Raw genomic sequence first — 22,355 nt, 5'->3', positions numbered from 1 at the left:
TTTGCACACGGTTATACAAAGATCTAACGTATTTCTTCTAAAAATGTCGGACTCTCTCTCTCTCTCTCTCTGTAGAATAATTAGTGTCATTATGCCCTCTAGATATGATGTTCGGGATGATTACATTCCTCTTCTATTTAAGTTCACAAACCAGCATTGATCAATTTGTCCGTAAGATAAAAGTACCTTAAAAGCTTTACAAACTTTCTAAAGGACGTGCGAGCGACTGTTAACGCTTTTCAAAACACCCCAAGACTTTTTATTCTGTTTGTATAAATGATTGTTGATAGATCAACGAAACTAGATTTACTGGTGAATCGTCTTTGGAGGTCCGTTGTGCTAAATAATTGTATTAATAGTGATTAACAATAATCTTAAGTGTGATTAAACTTCCGGGCGGATATGTTTGCTAAAATCCTTAGGAACCGTTTACTAAATGCTTTATTATGTGCATAGTTCATTAAGGTTTTAAATAGCGGAAATTTTTATTCTGAACACACTGTGGACAGAAGATTGTGAAGTCAACAAAGCTGTGAAAAAATATATTTGTTATTTTGAGGACTAAAATTAAGTGCTGTGGTTTGGAATTTGTCTTTTAATTAAAACCCTCAGCCGCAATGAATTTTAACAAGAATGTTGGACTCATCATCAATATTTTTATCATTATGACACCTGCCATGACATATGGGTATGAATTAACAGTCCTTCACACAAATGATGTTCACGCTAGAATACAGGAGATGAACGCTTTCGGTGGACAGTGTTCCTCTGGAAGTTCAAATTGCTTTGGCGGAGTGGCCAGAATAAAGACAAAAGTCGAGGAGCTCCGAAGGGGGCATCGGAATACTCTCCTGCTGGACGCTGGGGACCAGTACCAGGGGACCCTCTGGTTCTCTCATTATGGAGGATACGTTACGCACACTATGATGAATCTCATCGGTTACGATGCCATGGTATTTATATTTTTTCATTCAATCTAAAATTTAGGAATTAGGAATGAATGTGGGTTTTAGTGGTGGACCGTTGGGTAGATTTCCATCAAAGTAATTTTTGCAATTGTATAAAAAAAACATGAATAGTCGCTGTAGAACTATTTGGAGCCCCCCCCCCCCCAATGCACACAGTAATGTTGACGATATTCTCCGAATATTTAGTGGAATTTTGTAATATCTCCCATTTATAAGAATTTTTTTCCTCCCCAAAATCTGGAAAAGATATCGGATTTTATTAAGATACATCACACTTACATTATATTTATCTTAACATGTGATACAGGCTATAACACACAGAGCGTTCGTTACGGAAGTAACGCAGATTATACACGGTATTATATACAAAGTACTATAATGCACGTTCACACACAATATCCGTATTAACTATAATACAATACCTCTGTGTTAAGATAAAAGAGAACAAAATCAAAATATTTTCTTCCTGACATTCAGTATATTTTAAATAGAAATGTACAATATGTATACGTGCATGTTACGCGTACATGCTACTTTTTACATGTGTATATGGTAAAATAAATCAGGAAGCACAATAAATTAATGAGACTTTAATTTTGTAAAGATGTTCCTTTTATTGGTAACCTGGAGACAAAACTGTGACACTGTCAGCTTAAACTAGATTTACCCCCCCCCCCCTCTCTCAAAATTTACATTTTTACATCATAGCAACAAATGCATGTTTATTGTAATTACATTATAATTAGTGTGCTTCTATTATATACAAATTATTATGCTACCCCCTTTCCTGTGTGTAGTGTACTTAAAGTGAATTTTAAAAATAATTTATTTTTTCTTTATCCCAAAGACTCGGATGAAACGGAGTATATGTGAATGAACAAAACGAAATTTATTTCGAAATGAAATTATTTTGTCGAGTACACGCGAACGTGCCTTACAGATTACAAGCAAAAAAAAAAAAATTAATGGGTCATTGTAAACTCGATACATGAAAGGTTCTTTTTATCTTGAAAGATATAGCTATAGCTTACAAATTTCTTAAAGATAAACTTGTAAAAGTTTTCAATCCTGTCAAAAACTTCTACCAGTAAAAGGTCATCTGAGGTTGGAATGCAGTGCTAGAAAGCTCAATCTCTGCTCTGAGAAAGAAAATCACATGACCTGTGTCAATTGAGATTAAGTTATATCTGATTCCCACATCACATGAATGACATATAGCATATTGTTCAATGTTTACAGTGAAGTGTGTATATATAACTTCTTCTTGCAGAATAAAATACTGAATAAAATAAACTCCGTTAAAATAAATACTGTGAATGCCTTCACTGCGGGTGTTTGATAAAAAAGGAATATACTAAAAGGTTCTTTAGAACTCAGTCGATTTAAAAAAAATGTTTTTTACGTATTTTTGAAGCGAACTTAACGGTTCATGTATATCGAAACACAAGAACGACTTTTAGAAATATTTATATATTGGGTTGGGGGTATATACATAAACTTTGAAATATTATTACTAAGCCACATTTCTCCAATAACTACACAGAAATTCATACAGGAAAAAAAACCTTTGTTTAAGCATATCGAACTAAATTTAATAATCATTGTGTATATAATTTTGTGCAGACTCAAATTAAACACCAACCGCGTAATGTAGTTCTCCATTATATGGTTAATACTGCTTCCGTCCTATCTTTTAATGAAATGCATAATAATTATCAAATACCTATTATTAAAGATTAATACTAGTACCTTGCCTAAAGTGAAAAGTTCTAGTTCAATTTATTCTCTCACTCTCAAACCACTTAATTATGCATTTTTCTGTTACAATACTTTTATGCAGATATTTTCCCCGACATTCTGGGAAACAAATGACATTCTAGAATGTAATGACACTCGGCTGCATTTTGTCCCTTATTAGATGCATACTGAATATATGGCATATTCTCTCTCTTTTTTTTTTTTTTTTTTTTTTTGAAATTCCACGCCATCACCCAGACTCAACTGGAAGACGATGATTTGTTGTTCTATTAAAAGGAAATGGGCGAACAAGGCGTGCAGAATGCCTAGATAGCTTCAGATATATACATGTGAAAATCATATACAATTTGTAAATTTAGTATTCAGAGTAAAGTTCTTTTATTGACATTAATGAAATTATGACAAATAAAACTTTTCTGCGGAAAAATTTCTTGGCGAAAAATTATTCTATAATTAAAAATATAAATAAATATTGTATTCTCGGAGATTCGAACCCTAGCACTAAAAATTCAGAGAATCATTTGTCCTTGAAATTAACAAGCTTTGTTACAACGCGAAATGTAATAACAACGCAAAATGTAATAAACCGGGATTATTGCATTTTGCGTTATTACATTTTGCGTCGATATCAACGCAAAATGTGTAATAACGCAAAATGTAAAAACAAACTTTTTAGAATTATTATATTTTGCGTCATTACATTTTGCGTCGAGATCAACGCAAAATGTAACAACGCAGGATGTAATAACACGATTTTTGGATTATTACATTTTGCGTTATTACATTTTGCGTCGAGATTAAGCAAAATGCAACAACGCAAAATGTAATAACACACTTTTAAGTCAATCAGGTTGAGAATAATTTTCAATTGAGTAGTGGATGAAGAAAATAAATGGAAAAAATAAACAAAAGAAAAAATAAACATATGCTAATTCTTTCATTAGATCTGATTTTATTACATTTGTATATATTGATTTCATTAGCCATTTAAAATTAGTTGATATCCAAATCATAGATATTACAAATTAGAAACGCGCATGTTCACGTACATGTATGTGTGTGTGTGTGTGGGGGGGGGGGGTGTATTTCGTTTATCAGTGTATCAGTTTGCTTTTGCTTTTTGATACATGCCTGAAATTTAGAAAAGAAATATATTTATTTTTACTGGCAGTGTAAAGATAGCGGGAAGGGGGTTTCTTGACAATTAAGATTTCATTCTGCATGTTTTACAAATCATGTGCGTTGCAGACCAGCAAAAATAAAATTTTCACTCTCTCTCTCTCTCTTTTCAACAATGAAATGGATATTTTCTGCATGTGCATAAAAATACAATGATCAATATACGAGTAACTCTACCCCCCCCCCCCCCCGCTTCTCCTCGCTAGACATGTATACACACACATATACACTTCTAATTTGCTAACCAATGTTCACATGCACGTCGTACATGCATATCAAGAGTTCTTAATGGACCCATGGTTAATCTTTGGTAATTAAGAATGTCGGTGATAGATATATAATACAGAATGATTTATAAATATACATGTCAATCAAAGTTAAGTTAATGTTTTATAAGTATTCAATAAAAATGTTAGAAATAGCGTCAAAAAAATTAAACAATTAGATTTAGATATATCCGTAAGAGCCGTAACGTTAAACTTTGTCTCATGGTCATAGATATGTCTGTCTATTTAGTGAAGCGCGTTTCCCCATCGTTATATGTTTCAATCAATTTTGTGATGTTTCGCGTTGAACACAATACAAAAAATAAATACTATTTTGTTTTATTACATACAGTTAAACTTCGTTATCTCGAAGTTGACGGGACCGTGCGGAAAATTATCCTGACTTCGAGATAACGCATGTAATTTTAATGAATGGGTACACAATTTTACTTCGAGATAACCGGGGTATTCGACATTACCGTGTTCGACATATAGAGGGGTTTATTTTAATCATTTATAAAGCAAATTTCGTCGGGACCGCGGCCTTACTTCGACATATCCGGGGTATTCGAGATATCTGTGTTCGAGATTTCGAAGTGTAGCTGTATTGTTTTGTTACATTTTGCGTTGTCCGCAACGAAAAAATTAAGTAACGCAAAATGTAACAACCAAAAAGTGCATTATTACATTTCGCGTTAATCCCAACGCAAAATATAATAATTCAAAAATCGTGTTATTACATTTTGCGTTATTACATTCTGCGTTGATCTCGACTCAAAATGTTATAATCCCAGTTTATTACATTTTGCATTGTTATTACATTTCGCATTGTAACAAAGCTTACCATTACGCTACATATATACCGGTCATAAGAAATATCAGCATTTAAATCAGGTTTGTGATATAACCCTTGACTAAATGGACTTCAAGTAATTTTCGGGAAGACACGAATGTTGTGTTTTAAGGTCAGACGATACGTTCCTCGAATATCTGTTATGTATATCTTCGTAATGTATGAAAAATATTCAAAATTTTAATTACCTTATAATTTCTAAACCAGTTTCTAATCATCTTTAAAAAATCCAAACACTCAAAAAATTGATATTAATTATCAAATTAATTTTTTTTCCAAAAGGATTATATAAGGAAAACTACCCTCTAGTATTTTGCACAAATGCCTGGTAAGGTACCTCAATTTTCTGTGAGTAAACATGTTAAAGGAGCAATACCTCAATGACAAAATCTTGGAAAAAATTATATATTATTTAGGAACGTATCGTCTGTCCTTAAAAGTGTAAATTAAAAGTGTTACAATGGGTCTTTGCACCATGTTTTTAAAGTAAAAAATGTATAGATACTTCGAGGATAAACCTTCAGAAAAATGGAGCGAAGACCCTCTCATATGGGAAAATTGTATATGAGAAAATGATCATTTTTGTCCTCTTTGGTGTGTATACTATTTCATAGACAAAAATTTTCAATCTTTGTGAGATTTTTTGCAAATTGTAGAGATTATACATAAAATAAGCGTTAATGTTAGATGAAATATCAACGAAATTTTTGTTGTAACTGAGATTTAATTTTTCGTCTTATTTGTCGCAACATAGACCTGTGTTAACTGTATTCGCCTTGTTCGTCTATCTTCTTTGACTAAAATTCTCCATTTTTTTTTTAAATAAGGAAATATTTTAAATATTTTTAATAAATCCCAATTCTGTTTTGTCGATACCATATTTATCGGACCTATAGAAAAATAGCTATCCCTTTGTCATTTCAGTATGTACTGATCAATGACATTGTTCAGCTATATAGTTTTTAGCCATCTACAAAATTCATAATTTTTCGTTCCATAGGTTTTAAAAAACTCACAAAGTTCAATATATTATCTTTCAAGTATTGCTTTCCCAACCAAAAGCTTTGCCGTCTTTAGCAATAACCCAAAACAGTAAACTGACATAACTTATTAGGCCGTATTATTCTTGAGTAGTTCTTGGCTCTGTAATTCTTCCTCAGTTTTTACAGACGTTAGCCCTATACCATATTAAAGACAAAACATAGGGGGAAAAAAGAACATTGCTGTTGAATATGAAAATATAGATTCATTGAAACACTTCTTATAGTGATTGTTTTAAAAAATTAAAGTGTCAGTTTCATTTATTGCAATTTTCTTAATTTGTTCGATTGGAGAATTTTTTTTAAAAATTGAAAAATATTGAAAAAAAAAATGCCCGGTTAAGTCGAACGGAAATTAGATCACCAGAAAATTATCCACCCTTGCCTTGAAAAGCATTCCAACCAATGAACTAATTGAAAATTTTCACGTCATGCATTTTCTATACCAATTAAAAAAGAAAGAAATACATAGTCCCGAAGACTGAATTATACTTCAACTCTGTACACTGGCTGATTAATAATAAAACATGAAAGCCAAGGGTTCACATGCCATTGAATTATTGTACGAAACTGCTCAAATGAATAGAATGCAGTTGCACACCCCTGTTTTTGCACGTACATTATGCATATATATGTGCCCTCCAACTTAAGAATTTGGCATTTGGGATTACTACATTGAATTAATACCACTTAGCTTATTCGAAAACACATGTAACTTAAAGAGTGTCCCTCTTGGGGTACTCTTTGTGGTCCTAGAAGACATGAAAAAGTACAAGATAACTTCAGCTTAAACGTTATGGTTTTTAAAAATGGTCCTTCTACATACTAAAGTTATAAAAATCTGGTCAATTAAGTAATTGACGTTTCTTTTTATCCGTTATCAAAAGGTGATCTATAGTAGCTTCAGTTCTCTACCCAGGTATACCCACTGGCAGTAAAACATCTTCATTTCGAAAACAAATATCAGATATAAGTCTTGTGTCTCAAAATCAAGCTGCATATAGTAAAAAAACTGACAGTCCGTTATGTATTTTTTCGATGCTTTCTACATGTCGCTTTATACATGTACCCGTCTCTACAGGTCAACGTCTGTCTGTATTACTGTCATGCAAAGTTTGATCTATACAATATGCCCCGGCAAATGCATGGGTAACAACATGGTGAGTGACTAAATACAATATCGCCCCAGTTTTAAAAATAGTTTTTTAACATATACCTGTAAATATAGTAACTCTTTCACGGTGAGTTTAGGTCAGTATTGTAGCACTAAATATTCCTTTCTCGGGTCCTTAAGAAGCAATTTCAGTTGGTGGGGGTGGGGTGAGGCAAACTAAATATTTCGGTCTGGAGGAACACTACGAAGCATTAATTGCTTAACAAGCAGAAAAAGTTCATCAGACGTTTTTACTGAGGGGACACAAACATACAGTTGCTATGTATTCTATAGTATACTATATATCGGCAAAATTATTGGGGACAGCCCCCCCCCCCTCCGTGCCCCCGGTTCCTACGGCTACGTTTCTACTTATCCCAGTGCTCCTTAGATTACTTTGCTTTAAATAATATTTATTCAGAAATCTAAATGGATTGGGTATCAGGCAGTGCTTATGAATACCCTTTCCATACAAAAAAGCTGCAGGTTTGCATCTCGCCATGCAGTCCAAATTTCACTGAGATCATTTATCCCGATATTTTCAGATCAGAACTGAAAGTTTATGAACTTTATATCTTGGATAGGCCTTGGGAAATCACGAATTTGACAACAATATTGCCGGTGTTCTACCATTGCTCCAGAACGCAAACTTCACCATTCTCAGCGCCAACATCAATTTAGAGACAGAAGCCCGGATCAAACCTTATGTATCTAAAAGCTACATCACAGAAGTGGGAGGGGAAAAGATCGGGGTTATAGGTTATACAACAAAAGACACGCCCATGATATCTCAGCCTGGTGAGTTTATTTATTTAATTAATTTAAATATTTATTTATTTATTTAATATTTATTTATTTATTTAATATTTATTTATTTATTTTTTAACAAACGAACGATTAAAAGTTAAACACAGCACAAAATTAAGTGAATGACACGAAGTACATGAAATTTTTTTTAAAATAAAACTTGTCATATGATGTTCCTTGTAATTTTTTTAAATTGTATAAAGTCTTTAAGTTTCATTTCCACCGCCATTCAGGTTCTGTGACGGTGGGTGCTTTGGAGGCCCTGCTTTGGACTGCACTCACTATTAAAGTGTTATTGTCACACTTTTTTTCCGTTCGACAATAAGACCTAATACATGGCAGTATATCCGCGATGAGTTTGACTGATAGAAACAAATTTTCTTGATGATTCCCGTTGAAAATACCCCCCCCCCCCGAATTTTCCCTATGCAGATGAGTTTAAATGCCTCCGAGTGTGTAATTTATTATTTATAATTAAGTCTTGCATAATTAAGTTATCAAATTATTATTTATAAACTGTCGAAAATTCTGTCTAAGTACTCTCAGTCCTTTGACGAAATTCCTTGTTGGTTGCTAGCTTGTCTAGTTGAATTTCAGTATCCGCAGCATAAAGTAAGCATCCAAAGATACAGCATCAATGAAAGGATGGTCCAATGTACCGCTCCCAAAATTTTAAAGTGGAACTCCGGCGACGGGGCAAAGTATAAGCTCTTTTCATTTTTGCAGAAGTGAACTAAAAACTAACATCTAATAAAACAGTGGAACAAGTATTAAAAAAAGTTATCTTGATTTTTCAAACTGATCTGTTCTCTCTCTTGATATGAAATCAATCATATTTTTAATGACGAAACTTTAAACCGACGTCAAATTGACAGCTCGTTAAAATGATTGTGTTCCGACAACAGAGTTCATGTTGTCCATTAGTTTATTAGAAAGCTCAGGTGCTTTTTCTGTTTGCTTCCATTATGTTTGGTTTTTAACAGCCATTCCTGTACAAAATGGCATACATTTTATTAAATAGCTTGTAATTAGTTCGTCGATTAATGAAAACTTGAAATAGACCAAATATATGGCTTTTATTCTGTTCACAAAAAAAAAAAAAAAAAAAAAAAAAAAAAAAAATCAAGGATGAAATTACAAATGTAGAGCAGAGCTATTATGTTAAAAAAATAACATCCCTAGAAATTTTTCATTAGTAAATGACAATTACGGCTGTGTAGAATAAGTTTAATGGCAACAAATCCATAGTATAGACGTCCATATCTTAATGGCTGCTGTTTTAATGAACTTTCAATGTAAACTAAATGTATAAGTAATCCCACTACTGTAGAAAATGAATTTCATACAGTGATAAAAATTTATATTACCTTCAGAAACCGTATTTATTAGTAGACATTTGCTCATTTAACGTTCATAAAACAAAGGATGGACGTGATGATTGTTTTTTACTGAGAAAAGCTGCCCTCAGCTATCCCAGTTACAACACATATAATACTAGTATTATTTCTCAACCTGTATTGTACTTATTTTAAGAATTAAAGCTTTAAAGCTATAGAAAACAAACAACATGGTAACATATGCTTGTAGATGTCATTATAAATAACTTTCCTTCTTTTGCCCTCCCTCCCCCCCCCCTTTTTTTTTTAAGGAAGCCTGAAATTTGAGGATGAGGTGACCTCCATCCGTGCCGAGGTCAAGAAGTTAGAAAGTCAGGGGGTCAATAAAATCATCGCTCTGGGCCATGCCGGATTTTCTGTGGACACAAAAATCGCTAACCAGGTAGAGGGCGTTGACGTCGTAGTTGGAGGACACACCAATACATTTCTATACAAAGGTGAGGGATACAGGCGCGGATCTATTGTTTTAACGAAGAAAAGATTTATGTGCTGAATGGAATCATTATTATTGTATAGATCTGTAATTATATTTGGAAGAACTTTTGTATTTCTTTAGAGTTGATTATGATTTTGTTCGTAAAAAAAACATATTTTTTGTAATTTGATTTGGGTCGTGGACATCAGCATGGGCTGGTAGAGAATCTAACTAGTGTCTTTCACTAATTAACAATTTTCTATTGCTAATGAGTACAAGTCATGTACTCATTGGCAATTGAAAATTGTTAAATAGTGAAAGACACTAGTGACGCAGGTGTCCAGGGTTCGATTTCCTGTCCAGCCAAACATTTTTCCCTTTCCAAAACTACATTATTTGGTGCCATTGACCTCCTCTGAACTTGCAGTTGTAAGTCCTGTCAGGGGCAAAAATAACAGGGTTGTGATTTAGAGGACGAAGACAATTTAAGGAGGGGGGAATGTAAAGGACGGGCATTGGATTTGGCCTTGGTAGCTCAGTGGTAGAGCACTTGACTTGTGATGCAGTGGTCCCTGATTCAATTCCCGATTCCTTCATACATTATATTGTGTCATGTTACATATTAATACTCTGTTTGAAATTTATTTATTTATGACTATAATTGTCATATACAAATTTTGAATAAAAATATCAAAATATTTGTTAAAAAACATTACCTGTCACGATAATTTTGGTCACTGTCTTTAATGTAGTTTTTGAACTTTCCGTAATAAAGGCATTCAGTCTTCAAGCATGCTGAAGATGTAAAAATCAAAAATAATTATCATGTATATGCTTGATTTGAATTGAATTTAAAGACAAATATTGGTTTTCTTTGCAATTTCCCTTCTCCTCCTGGACACTTTAATTAATGTGCCTAACTACCATTGACAAAAAGCTTATTTATTCCAGGCACAGCGCCATCTGTTGAGAAGCCCGTGGGTGAATATCCTCACGTGATTGAGAAATCGAATGGGGAGAGAACTCTGGTGGTTCAGGATTATGCATTCGGAAAGTATCTAGGTTTTTTGCAAGTCGAATTCGATAACAACGGAAAAGTGGTTTCTTTTGGCGGCAATCCAATCATTTTGAACAACTCAGTGGCAAAGGGTATTTTAAATCAACAAACGAAATTATTCAAATATTTATTGCAACAGTTTGTGTGTGAAATACACGTGCACATGTACTATGGCTCTATACATGTGTGTAAATGGCACCTACAAAATTCCAGACGACTTTCAAAAATCATAATTATTTGTAATTATTAGATATGAATTAAAACGATGTCAAATCACACGAATAAAACGTCTGAAATGCTGAAAAATTGTAGATATTCGAATATTAACACAAATAACTTAAGATGTAAAAAAAAAGTTCCTTGCATGTCTAATAAAACTTTGACTCCCCCCCCCCCCCTCCCCCGGATTGTAAAAAGGTGATCTTGTGTGTAAATAGGACTAGACCAACAGTACCCAATTTTCAATTATAGATATGGAAGCAAAATATTCTTCATCAAACAGAAATTTACAGTAAAATTCAGATTTTTTGTTATGTCTTAATTCCAGACACAAAAGTGCAGAAAATTGTAGATGATCTTTTCCTTGAAATTGAGAACGCCACAAAGAAAGTGATTGGTAGATCACTGGTTAAGATGGAGGGTAGTAGGGCGGTTTGCCGACTGAGAGAGTGTAACATGGGTAGGTATAGCGGTCAGACATTGGAGAAGTGTAATATAGTGTAGAGGGACTAGTAGAGCTGTGTGCTGACTGAGAGAGTGTAACATGGATAGGTATAGCGGTCAGATATTGGAGAAGTGTAATATAGTGTAGAGGGACTAGTAGAGCTGTGTGCCGACTGAGAGAGTGAAACATGGATAGGTATAGCGGTCAGATATTGGAGAAGTGTAATATAGTGTAGAGGGACTAGTAGAGCTGTGTGCCGACTGAGAGAGTGAAACATGGATAGGTATAGCGGTCAGATATTGGAGAAGTGTAATATAGTGTAGAGGGACTAGTAGAGCTGTGTGCCAACTGCATGAGAGAGTGAAACATGGGTAAGTATAGCGGTCAGACATTGGACATTGTAATATAGTGTAGAGGGTAGTAGGGGGTGTGAGAAAGTAGAATATGGGTAGGTATAGAGGCCAGACAATAGAGAGGAGTAATATAGTCAAGAGGGACTAGTAGAGCTACACTGAGAGAGTGTTACATGGGTCATGGGTATGTAGACGGTAAAACTGTAAACAAAACTATATTATGAATGTTAAAATGTTTCTTTTTTTATTGTTTCAGGAAATTTGGTGGCTGATTCCTTCGTGCACATGAGTCTAAGAGATGCTGACACTATCAACTCTACTCGGGTATTTATAGCCCTTGTTAACTCCGGATCCATAAGGTCGTCGTTTGAAAGAGGTAAGAATGATATTTTCAGATTTTGATATGTATATAATTAAATATTTCATTGTAATTTTGATGATTTCCATCCATCATACCAAGTAGACATACTCCTCAATGAAATGCCCAACAATTGCTTTTATTAAATATTTCTCCTTGGAAAAACCCAGGAAGGTTTTGTTTCCATTTAAGGAGTATGTATACCATATGTCGTTCCTTAGTTGTTTTGAACATGCATCTTTCTGATTATAGCTCAAGCTGGAATAATATACTTTCGTATATAATGAAAATCTATCGAGTCATATTTGATCAAAAGCAAGTGTTTGATAAGATTTTCTGTTGCACTCAAAATCTTAATAATCTGCATGAATGCTTTAAGAAAATCTTGCTTGGTCAAAGTGCAATAAAAAAAAAATATTTTGAAATATCTTATTGGAATGGTTTTCAGGATCCATAACTTTGGGAAATGCAATAGAAGTCCAGCCGTACAGAAATACGATGGACACCATACAACTTCCGGGTCGGAACTTACGTCAGGCACTAGAGTACAGTGTGACGTCATACGATGAAGAGGACCCGGATGGTGGATTTTTACAAATATCAGGTATGAACAGATTTTTAAAAAAAAATTATATTCAATTATTCAGATATACTTAGTATTCAAAAACTGTAATGACTCAAGCGTACAGAACGTTTACCGTGTTCTATTCATGTACAATAATTGTCTCAAAGGTTTTATATGATGGTAATGGCTACTAAGTAAAAAGAAGATTCTTTATAATTTTAATTAAACAGGCATAAGGGTGAAATACAACCTACAGAAACCAGAAGGTCAAAGGGTTGTAGATGTGAAAGTTCTGTGCTCGGAATGTGAAGTTCCGGAATTTGTTTCCTTAAAGGATGAAAAACTGTACGACATTGTTCTATCCAACTTCCTGTTAAATGGAGGTGACGGCTACACAATGATTAAAGACAACGCTATACAGAAACACGTTGTGGGTGAGTGCATCAATGGCTGATTATTCTTAATCAAATTAACACAGCCCCCTTTTGTAAACGTTTTTATCATTGTTAAAGTGCACCCGTGACCTTGCTTTGAACTTAAGTTCAGTCAAAACAATTTTCAATTATAGGGGAAGACCATATTTGACTCTGAGAAGGGGGGGGGGCTGGCAGATTTTTGAAACGAATCTGTTCTTGAAAATGTTGGAAATAAATAATACGTCCTCAACTGGCAAGAAAATTAATCTGTATCCTTTACTTGTGCACCCCCCCCCCCATCCTGATAGAAGTTTGGAGTTTGGCACCCCCCCCCCCTTGTTTTTTGTATGTCAGACTTTTTTTTAGTGAAGAAGAAAATAAATAATCTTTCTTTCACCGATTTCAAAATAAATAAATAAATAATCTAACTCGGAAAAATTTGCTAGCCTCCCCCCCCCCCCCGCCATCCCCCCGAATCAAATGATCGTCCTATAAAAACCTATATAAACTGTTAAGATTTCGTGCATGACATCTACTTATGTCATCTTAATCTAAATGTGTGTGTGGGGTGGGGGGTGGGGGTACAAGTTGTTAATAAGACCAATACACAATATAGTTCATAGAAATACTAGTATAAAGTAGTACTTGTCTAATCCGGATGTTGTATATTACGAAATCTTGCCTAATACGATGTAAACATGAAGTCCCTTTCAGTAATTTCAATTGTTTAAAATGTTGTCTAATCCGGAACTTTGTCTAATCCGGCCAATTTCTTTGGAACCAGTGGTGGCCGGATTAGACAAGTTTTACTCTAGTAGTAATTAAGTGTCTGCTGAAAAAAAAGTTATTGATGAACCATGAGGAGACTTAGTATCCTTTTTAAGCCGTGATAATTTAACACTCTTTCTTGTTTATTTGAAGGTATTCTGGACACAGATGTATTTGCCGAATACATAAAGCTGATGTCCCCTTTAACCACTGGTCTTGACGGGAGAATTGAAATGGTTGACGACAACGGATGTGACGATACTTCCGGCGGAAGCAGATTTATATCAAACTCTTTTCTTTTAATTGAAACTTTAATTTTAGTCTGCGCAGTTGTAACAATCTGAGAGAGAGAGAGAGAGAGAGAGAGAGAGAGAGAGAGATCTTTGTTCCTGTTTAGTTCTACTGGTCAGACACCAGAAGAGCTTATGCATTAGTAAAGTGTGCGTCGTCCGTCCCTCCTTCTGTCTGTAAATATATTTTTTTTCAAAACTAGTCCTCTTACAGGTTTTGTCTGATTTCAATAAGACTTGGTACACAAGTAGACTATACTAAGATACATAATTCTAAATATCGTTATTATTAGTCCCCTACCGGTGAAACCGGAGGGGACTATAGGTTTCCTCTGAGTCTGTCCGTCCGTCTGTCCGTCCGTCTGTCTGTCTGTCTGTCCGTCTGTCTGTCTGTCTGTCCCTCTGTCTGTCTGTCAGTCTGTCCCACTTGGTTTTCCTCACTTTTTTCCTAAACGCTTGCAGATATTGAGCTGATTTTTGGTATGTGAGTGTATCTTGATGAGTTACAGATCAAGTCTGCATTTCGTTCCGCTTCATTGATTTTTGACGGAATTACGGCCTTTTCAATTTTTACGGGTTTTCCGCAATTTTCTTCTAAACGCTTGTAGATATTGAGCTGATTTTTGGTATGTGGCTTTACCTTGATTAGTTACAGATCAAGTTTGCATTTCGTCCCGCTTCATTAATTTTTGACGGAATTATGGCATTTTCAATTCTTAACGGGAACAGAACCAGATTACACTTGCCGGTAGGGGACTAGTATTGCTAATGCAATACTCTCAGAATGCTTGTTTTATTTTGAAACAGAGTGTTGCCATGCATGGTTACTAAAACAGAATTTACTTTGAATTTCTTTCAAAACGCACAAGTAGATGGCTCTAAGATACACGATTCTAAGTGTTGGTTTTTGATTTCTTCACAGGGTGTTGCCCTGCAAATCAGAATTTCTTTGAATTTCTTCCAAAACCCTATTCTTCCTACAGGTTTGATCCGATTTCAATATGACTTGGTACAAAAGTAGACTTTACTTAGATACATGATTCTGTATATCGGTTTTTGATTTCCAAGTGGTTGTTGACATGGTTAATAAAATAAAAATTTCTGTGAAATTCTTTCAAAACGCTACCCCGTTTACAGTTTTGTTAGGTTTCAATAAAATTTTACACACGTAGACGACTGTACTAAAGATAAATAATTCTCTGTATTACTTTTTGATTATGACAAAACGTTGGTGTCATAGTTACAAAAAAATCTGTTAATTCCTCCTCCTACAGTTTAAATTTCAATAAAATGTGGTGTGCAACTAGACTATACTTAAATAAATAATTCTATTGGTGTTTGAATTCAACACGGGTCCTCCGGATGAGACCTTGAAATCCGAGGCCCCGTGTTACGATAGGCGTTGGCACAATAAAGAACCCTCACTGCTTAATGGCCCTGAGTGCCGGGTAAGGTCTAAATTTGAAGCCCTTCATCGGTATGGTGACGTGTCTATATGAGTGAAAAATTCTCGAGCGGGACGTAAAACAACATACAATCAATCATTGATTTCAACAATTGCTGTTGCCAGGTGTTAGTTTAAATAGACATTTTTGTGAAATTCTTTCAAAACGTTACTCCTCCTACAGTTTTATTCAGATTTCCATAAGACTTGGTACTCCAGCATGCTAGAAGTTTATGGCGAGATACTTTTGACTTGGTGCCGCGAGGTATTTAAGGAGCGTAGGGACTTTAAACGAGGCTCTGACTTGTAGAGTAGGTACACAAGTAGACTTTATACAAGATCGATAGTAAACAACAGTAGAGCTACAGTCTCGTCACAGACTTCTAATTATACATTCAATCCGTTAAAAATCAAATATCTCATTCCAAACTTTGTTTTACAAGGTTACAATCATAGTTCGCATAAAATGAATACTCTTAAACAGTGCAATGGTTTTATAGCAAAGTAGGGTAAATTCAATTAAAATTTGTCAACTTATAATAATTATAATTTGAAATTTAGCATACTTGGACAGGTCTGTTCTGTAAGACTTTTCCATGATGTGTTAATAAAATAATTATATATTTTTATTGTGTGGATTCTTTCACTATCTGCAATATGGAGGTATGATGCATCAGTTTTTTTTTTTAATTTTTTAATGGATGTTTAAAGTATCACTCTAATTCACCAATAAAAGACCCTTATGAGCGTTTCTTTATTGTATATGAATTTTTTTTCAGAGAAAATGTTAAAATTGTTTTGGTTGCAAATAAGACACTTGAGAGCTTCAGATTTGCTTTCTATTAATGCATAATATAAATATCTAATAAAAAGTATCAAAAAGAGTCAGTTGGACATTTCATTTATTTTAATGGAAATTTATTTCTGAATATGAAAATCATAATTTGTTCAGTGCTAAATTTGTCTTTTTCTAATATACACCCAATGTGAATTTACAAAACTTCAAATGAAACTTGATACCATTTCTGAATCATGATGAATGAGGATTAAATATTACTTTAATGTAACTGTATGGTCAAAAATAGTAGAATAGTATTAATAGAAGGATGGAATGATAAAATATCTTTACATAACATTTCGAACCTTTTTAGCTCACCTGAGCAGAAAGTTCAAGTGAGCTTTTCTGACCACTGGTCCTAGTTATTCTGGTCTGGCATCCGACCGTCTGAAAACTTCACATTTTTGACTTCTTCTCAAGAACTACTGGGCCAATTATAACCTAAATTGGAACAAATCTTCCTTGGGTAAAGTGTGTTCTTAATTGTTCAATGAAGGGCCAACCCTCCCCCATACCCAATCAAAGGGGAGATAATCAAAAAAGGGCAGAAATGGGGGGTCATTAAAAATCAATCAGCAAAGCCATTATTAATATTATTAGTCACATTTATATGGAAGCATCCTTGGGTAGTTATACATGTATTCATTTTAGTTAATCAAAATCATTGAAATCATATCTGAATTAAGGATTACATCTAAACTAAAATCACATACTCTACAAAACAAGCACACGTCTAACTCTAGATTTGCTTTCCTTCTTGGAGTGGAATGGAAACTATGCTAATCTATAGTTCATATAATAAACTAAACCTTCATTCAACAATGTTAACAATTTTATTTCAACTAACAGAAAACATTAATATTATAAATCCATACAAGCATTCACATTAGTAATAATATTCTTTAGAAATCTATTAGATCTATACAGTCACTGCTGATTTTGAACCTATGAAATTTACCTGTAAGGTATGTGATCAATACATATTTTTTTAATGTAAAATGGAAGAATGAAAACAAAAAATGTGTAGAAAAACAATAACTTTATATAAATATAGCAAAAAATTTCCAACACCTCTTGGAAATGCATCAAATATATAGAATTTTTTTTCAACATCTGAATGACACAGCACTTGATCTGGTTGAGTTGCCCTCTTAATAGAAGGTTCAGGTCATCAAAGGTCAATGGATATGCGATTAAGATGTAATTAATAAATAGTCCAGGTCACTTGCTTCATGGGCGAAGCTCGTTCCAATGTGACATTCTCTAAAGCCTCCCTTGCCATCTCTATAACATTAAAAATATATTATAATAACATACAACAACAAAAAAATTACTTACAATAAGGTTCATCAATACATTGATACATATAAGAGAGATAACTCTTACTGACCAAGATAAATGACTACTGTTACATTAAAAGTTTAGACTTTATCAAGTTAAACTTATCTATAACAGTCTGACTTGGTAAGTCCAAACTTCTAATGTAACACTATTACATGTATTCCTTATTACTCCTTTATAAAATTGTCACTGACAAAAGCTAAAGCATTATTTCTGTCAAAGTTTGCCCTGCCAGGTATGCTGATATTGTGTATATTTTTAAAATTATAAATATTTGATTTCTTTTCGAAAAGCATGTCGAGCATAAATAGCAAAAATTTAATTTGAGTGAATAGAGAGATGATATGAACCATTAATTGTTGTTTCATTGATTGAAAAAAACTCTAATAAATTAGGCTTTCAATAATTTTGAAGTGAAGAGGTGAATTTATTCATTTGAAGAGGCTGTTTTAAAATTATTTTCAATAGTTTACTTCTTGAAGCAGCCAAATCCTATTACTGAAACAGTGATAAATCACCCCCCTCCCCCAACTCCCCTTATTAAAATTGACATCCCTGATATAATATATTTTAAAAACAAGCTTAATGCTGACTTTCAATCTTTACAAATTTATTAGAATAAACTAAATAGAATATTGTAAATTATAATGACTTTTTTTAAGGGAAAATTAGATGCAACTTAAAGGGAAGTAACTCAGATTAATATCTAAGTTTAGAATTGATATACCTGTAATTTTTGGACATCCGTGGAAAAGGAATATGTTGATTTGTGGACAGAATTGAAGAATTGCTTCCACTGACTCATCTGTTAATGCTTTACAACCATTTATGTGGACTTCCTGTGAAACAAATGAATTTTGCACAATTGACAAAATTTTGAGAGAATCATGGATAGTTATGTCAAAGTGAATTGGAAATCCCAAACACTTCTTTTTCAGGAGCTTGATGTTTTTTTCTCTCGGCTCTGTGGAGCTTGAGATAAAAAGGTTCTCTCTCTCTCTCTCTCTCTATATATATATATATCACTTACCTTCAGACACTGGTTACAGGCACCTGTTGCTATATTCATGATCCCTGCATCTGTAATCTGTGTTGTAATAGAAAAGGTAAGTATGACCATGTGCGTGTAGCTCTGTAATATTTTGAGATTCCAAACTTAGAAATGCTTAGCATCTGTGAAATGTCTCAATGGGCTGGTGATCTTTCTAAATGAATTACTATTTCCAAGTTAAGTACATTTGCACATGTTCCACCTTGGCCACTAACTAACTAATCAGAGCTCTGAACATTTCCTCATCATGAGAAAATTTACCTTTGTGTTGGACACATTGAGACACCTAAGAAATCGTGAGTTTTCCCCTAAAGCCTCCAGACACCTGTCCGTCAAAAGTGAACACCCACCCACATTCAGGTAACGAAGCTGTGAACAGTTTGTAGACAGTGCGATCACAGCCTCATCTGTCAGATTAAGACACCTTCGCAGGTAGACAGTCTGTAGGTTATGACAATTTTGTGCTAGCTGGATAATTCCTGGAATTAACACAAGATACAAAGTGAGTTTAGGGATTAAATGTTTCCAGAAAGTCATTGTGGAGAGAGAAGGGACTGGGATGATTTACATGTAATTCTCATGACTTTTTTACAAGGAAGATTAAAAAAAAATATGTACATGATACATCCTATCCTTCTTTTAAAAGGTTACAAACTATTTTTGTGTTGTCATCCAATATCATTTATAAATGAAGCATGTGATGATAGCTTTCTTCTCAGGTATAGAGATCGACACATGTAAGTTTATATGTTATAACTGTTCATAAATTACCTTGAGTTGAAATATTGGTAAGAAAAAAGAATTTAAAAATAATAACTAAGAAAACATGTTTGTATCAGAATGTACATTTACCACATGGAAATGGCTAGTATGAGATTGACCAAGTTTATTACCTTCAATGGAGATTTTGGTACCTTTCAGATTGAACATTACATGCATGTTGGCACATGAATCTGTACATTTAACTCCTTAAAATGAGATGTGTCTGGTGAAAATAAGGTATATTTACTCTCTGGATATAAGAACTCTGTATGAAATTGACCAGTTTATTACCTTGAAATGAGATGTTCGTACGATATTGTTTTGCTGAGTTGAGATCTGTCTTTAGAAGCTGGGGACATTTACACAGGTGATAATTACCTTGAGATATGGTATGAGATTGACTGATTTATTACCATGAGATGAGATGTTGGTTCGAGATTGTTTTGCTTTGTTGAGGTCTATCTCTAGAAGCTGGGGACTTATACACAGGTGATAATTACCTTGAGATGAGATGTTGGTACGAGATTGTTTTGCTGAGTTGAGATCTATCTTTAGAAGCTGGGGACATTTACACAGGTGATTCAGTCCTTCATCTGATACATCTGATTCACTCAGGTCTAAAACCTTCAGATTTTCATGTATCACCTGTATAGATAAAAGAGTCATTATCAACGTTATACTGTAAACATACTTTTTTTCCACAGGGTCAAAATTCCATAAAATCAAAATTTCTGTTCAATCCGTGGGTAAAAATTTAAACAGATTTCTTGAATTGCCTTTCTGTGCCTTCAATGCAATTTAAGTATGCTGTGACAAATTTCCATGGAAAACATGTGACAGCATACATAGCATAAATTTAAATTCCACAAGGAAAAAAAGTATGTCTACAGAAATTTAAACTTATTTCAAGTTACAGTTTAAGCTAAAAATGATGCAAGTTTAAAAGGTATGCTTTAAAAAAAAAATTAATACTGGCTGTCATCTGTACATTAGTACTTTACTTTTTAAACCAGTAATGTTAGATAGAACGTTCTATCGTTAAAATGATATATTGTCCTACGGACCCAGTTTGGTGCGGGCTTGTCCCTAGACACAGTTAGATTATTCTAACTACAGTAACGTATATAGTTGTACATTAATTCTATTCCTTTAATCTAAGAATGAACTCCTGCATTCTGATGTGAACTGATATCTTGTCAGTTTTACATACTTTTGGAAGATTTGTGTCTGTGATACAGCCCCTCTTTGACATGAGGTAGAGACATTTGTCTTTTAGGTTGCCTGGTAGCAGGGTGATGCTTTCAATACACATGGATGAGAGATTTTTCACTACACATTGCACAGTTCTAAAAAAAAAAATAATAACAGAACAAATCATATTAAGTTCTTCTCTTTACCAGCCAGAAATTTCTAAGTAAATGGGAAAGGGTGATTAGTTGTTGGAATATTTCAATACAAGAATTTATGTCAAATCAGTAACGTAAACATATGTACTTTTATGTATCTTTGAACAAGATACTATGAAAACACTGAGAGAAGTATAAAAAAAAAGTTATCAAAACTTGCTTTGACAACTCTTGGTAGTTTGTATAATTTAAGGGCTTATTGGCAACATTACATCGTTTAACTAAGAAACGTAATTGCTTACACGTCCAGCAGTGGGGCAACCTTTCCGTACCCAAGAACGTGAACAGTGGCGAGAGACTCCATATTGTTAGAACTGACAACCAATCAGCTTGTTGGAACTCTTTAGTTTTTAGAGGAGAAAAATATGTAGTCAGATGACTAGACAAACAACGGAGGTATAATATGTATGCTTTTTTGGATCTCGTAACCAGCCTCTATAACCAGGCAGAGCGCATGCGCGCAATAATTTTCCATCGAGATCGGAAAACGGGAGGAGGAAATTCGGAATAAATAATGGAAACTAGTAATGCAGACTGATACTATAGTCAGATGCAGAAATTTATGCATAATTCGATCAACTTTTATTTAAAAAGCAGAAGAATAAATGAATCAACTTTACAGTTACTTTTTATTTATTTCATTTATTTATTTATTTATTTCATTTAATTTATTTATTTATTTATCTTTCTAATAATTATATAAGTAACTGATTAATTTATTAAAAAATGTATTTATGTATTTTTTTATTTATTACATTCTTTCCTTTATTTATTAATTATTCCATCCATTAATTAATTATTTATTGATTAATTCATTGATTTATTAATTTGTATGGTTGTTAGTTTATTTATCTATTCATTTATTTATTATTCTTATAATTAAGTAATTGATTAATTCATTAGGAAGTTCATTTATTTGTTTATTTATTTATTACATTCATTCCTTCGTTTATTTCTTATTCTATTAATTAATTAATTAGTTTATTTATTTATTAATTTATTTATTTATTTATTTATTTATTCATTCATTCATTCATGCATGCATTTATTTATTGATTTATTTATGCATTTATCATATATTACTTTTATAAATTAATTGTGTTTACAGGGTCTGTATACTTATTACCAGGGTCTGTTTATATATTGCCATAGTTTGTATTATGTATCACCAGGGTCGGTATTATCTATCACCAGGGTCTGTATACC

The 22,355-nt window shown here is 33.5% G+C and overlaps 2 protein-coding genes across 2 annotated transcripts; one reads left to right on the top strand and one right to left on the bottom strand.

Annotated features, from left to right (window-relative positions):
* The first annotated feature begins 582 nt into the window (after positions 1–582).
* Positions 583–14,466, top strand: LOC133201402 (snake venom 5'-nucleotidase-like). The gene is made up of 9 exons (XM_061337213.1): positions 583–953; positions 7,802–8,015; positions 9,673–9,858; positions 10,788–10,985; positions 11,441–11,572; positions 12,167–12,286; positions 12,717–12,872; positions 13,064–13,267; positions 14,171–14,466. The coding sequence occupies exons 1-9, from the start codon at positions 618–620 to the stop codon at positions 14,359–14,361; spliced, it is 1,737 nt and encodes a 578-aa protein (XP_061193197.1). The 5' UTR covers positions 583–617; the 3' UTR covers positions 14,362–14,466.
* Positions 14,467–17,466: 3,000 nt separating this feature from the next.
* On the bottom strand, positions 17,467–21,483 carry LOC133201516 (protein AMN1 homolog). Its single transcript, XM_061337320.1, has 7 exons — positions 21,392–21,483; positions 20,954–21,089; positions 20,244–20,388; positions 19,243–19,460; positions 18,961–19,017; positions 18,658–18,769; positions 17,467–17,873 (listed from the first exon to the last, which is right to left on the bottom strand). The coding sequence occupies exons 1-7, from the start codon at positions 21,451–21,453 to the stop codon at positions 17,794–17,796; spliced, it is 810 nt and encodes a 269-aa protein (XP_061193304.1). The 5' UTR covers positions 21,454–21,483; the 3' UTR covers positions 17,467–17,793.
* Between the last annotated feature and the right edge of the window lie 872 nt (positions 21,484–22,355).

Source organism: Saccostrea echinata, unplaced genomic scaffold (assembly GCF_033153115.1).
Source record: "Saccostrea echinata isolate AGI-Se365-2 ecotype Australia unplaced genomic scaffold, CSIRO_AGI_Sech_v1 ptg000044l, whole genome shotgun sequence".
NCBI lineage: Eukaryota > Metazoa > Mollusca > Bivalvia > Ostreida > Ostreidae > Saccostrea > Saccostrea echinata.
Note: the sequence above shows the minus strand (reverse complement) of the source record. Positions and strands in the feature narration are given on the sequence as shown.

What these genes read in the sequence shown, in the direction of transcription:
- LOC133201516 (XM_061337320.1), bottom strand. Translation starts at nt 21,453, where the DNA reads ATGGAGTCTCTCGCCACTGTTCACGTTCTTGGGTACGGAAAGGTTGCC. An exon ending in GTTGCCCCACTGCTGGACGT is followed by an intron (nt 21,090 to 21,391) that starts GTAAGCAATTAC and finishes TTTTTTTTTTAG; the next exon opens with AACTGTGCAATGTGTAGTGA. An exon ending in TCAATGTGTCCAACACAAAG is followed by an intron (nt 19,018 to 19,242) that starts GTAAATTTTCTC and finishes ATTACAACACAG; the next exon opens with ATTACAGATGCAGGGATCAT.
- LOC133201402 (XM_061337213.1), top strand. Translation starts at nt 618, where the DNA reads ATGAATTTTAACAAGAATGTTGGACTCATCATCAATATTTTTATCATT. An exon ending in CAATACATTTCTATACAAAG is followed by an intron (nt 9,859 to 10,787) that starts GTGAGGGATACA and finishes TATTTATTCCAG; the next exon opens with GCACAGCGCCATCTGTTGAG. An exon ending in AAGGTCGTCGTTTGAAAGAG is followed by an intron (nt 12,287 to 12,716) that starts GTAAGAATGATA and finishes AATGGTTTTCAG; the next exon opens with GATCCATAACTTTGGGAAAT.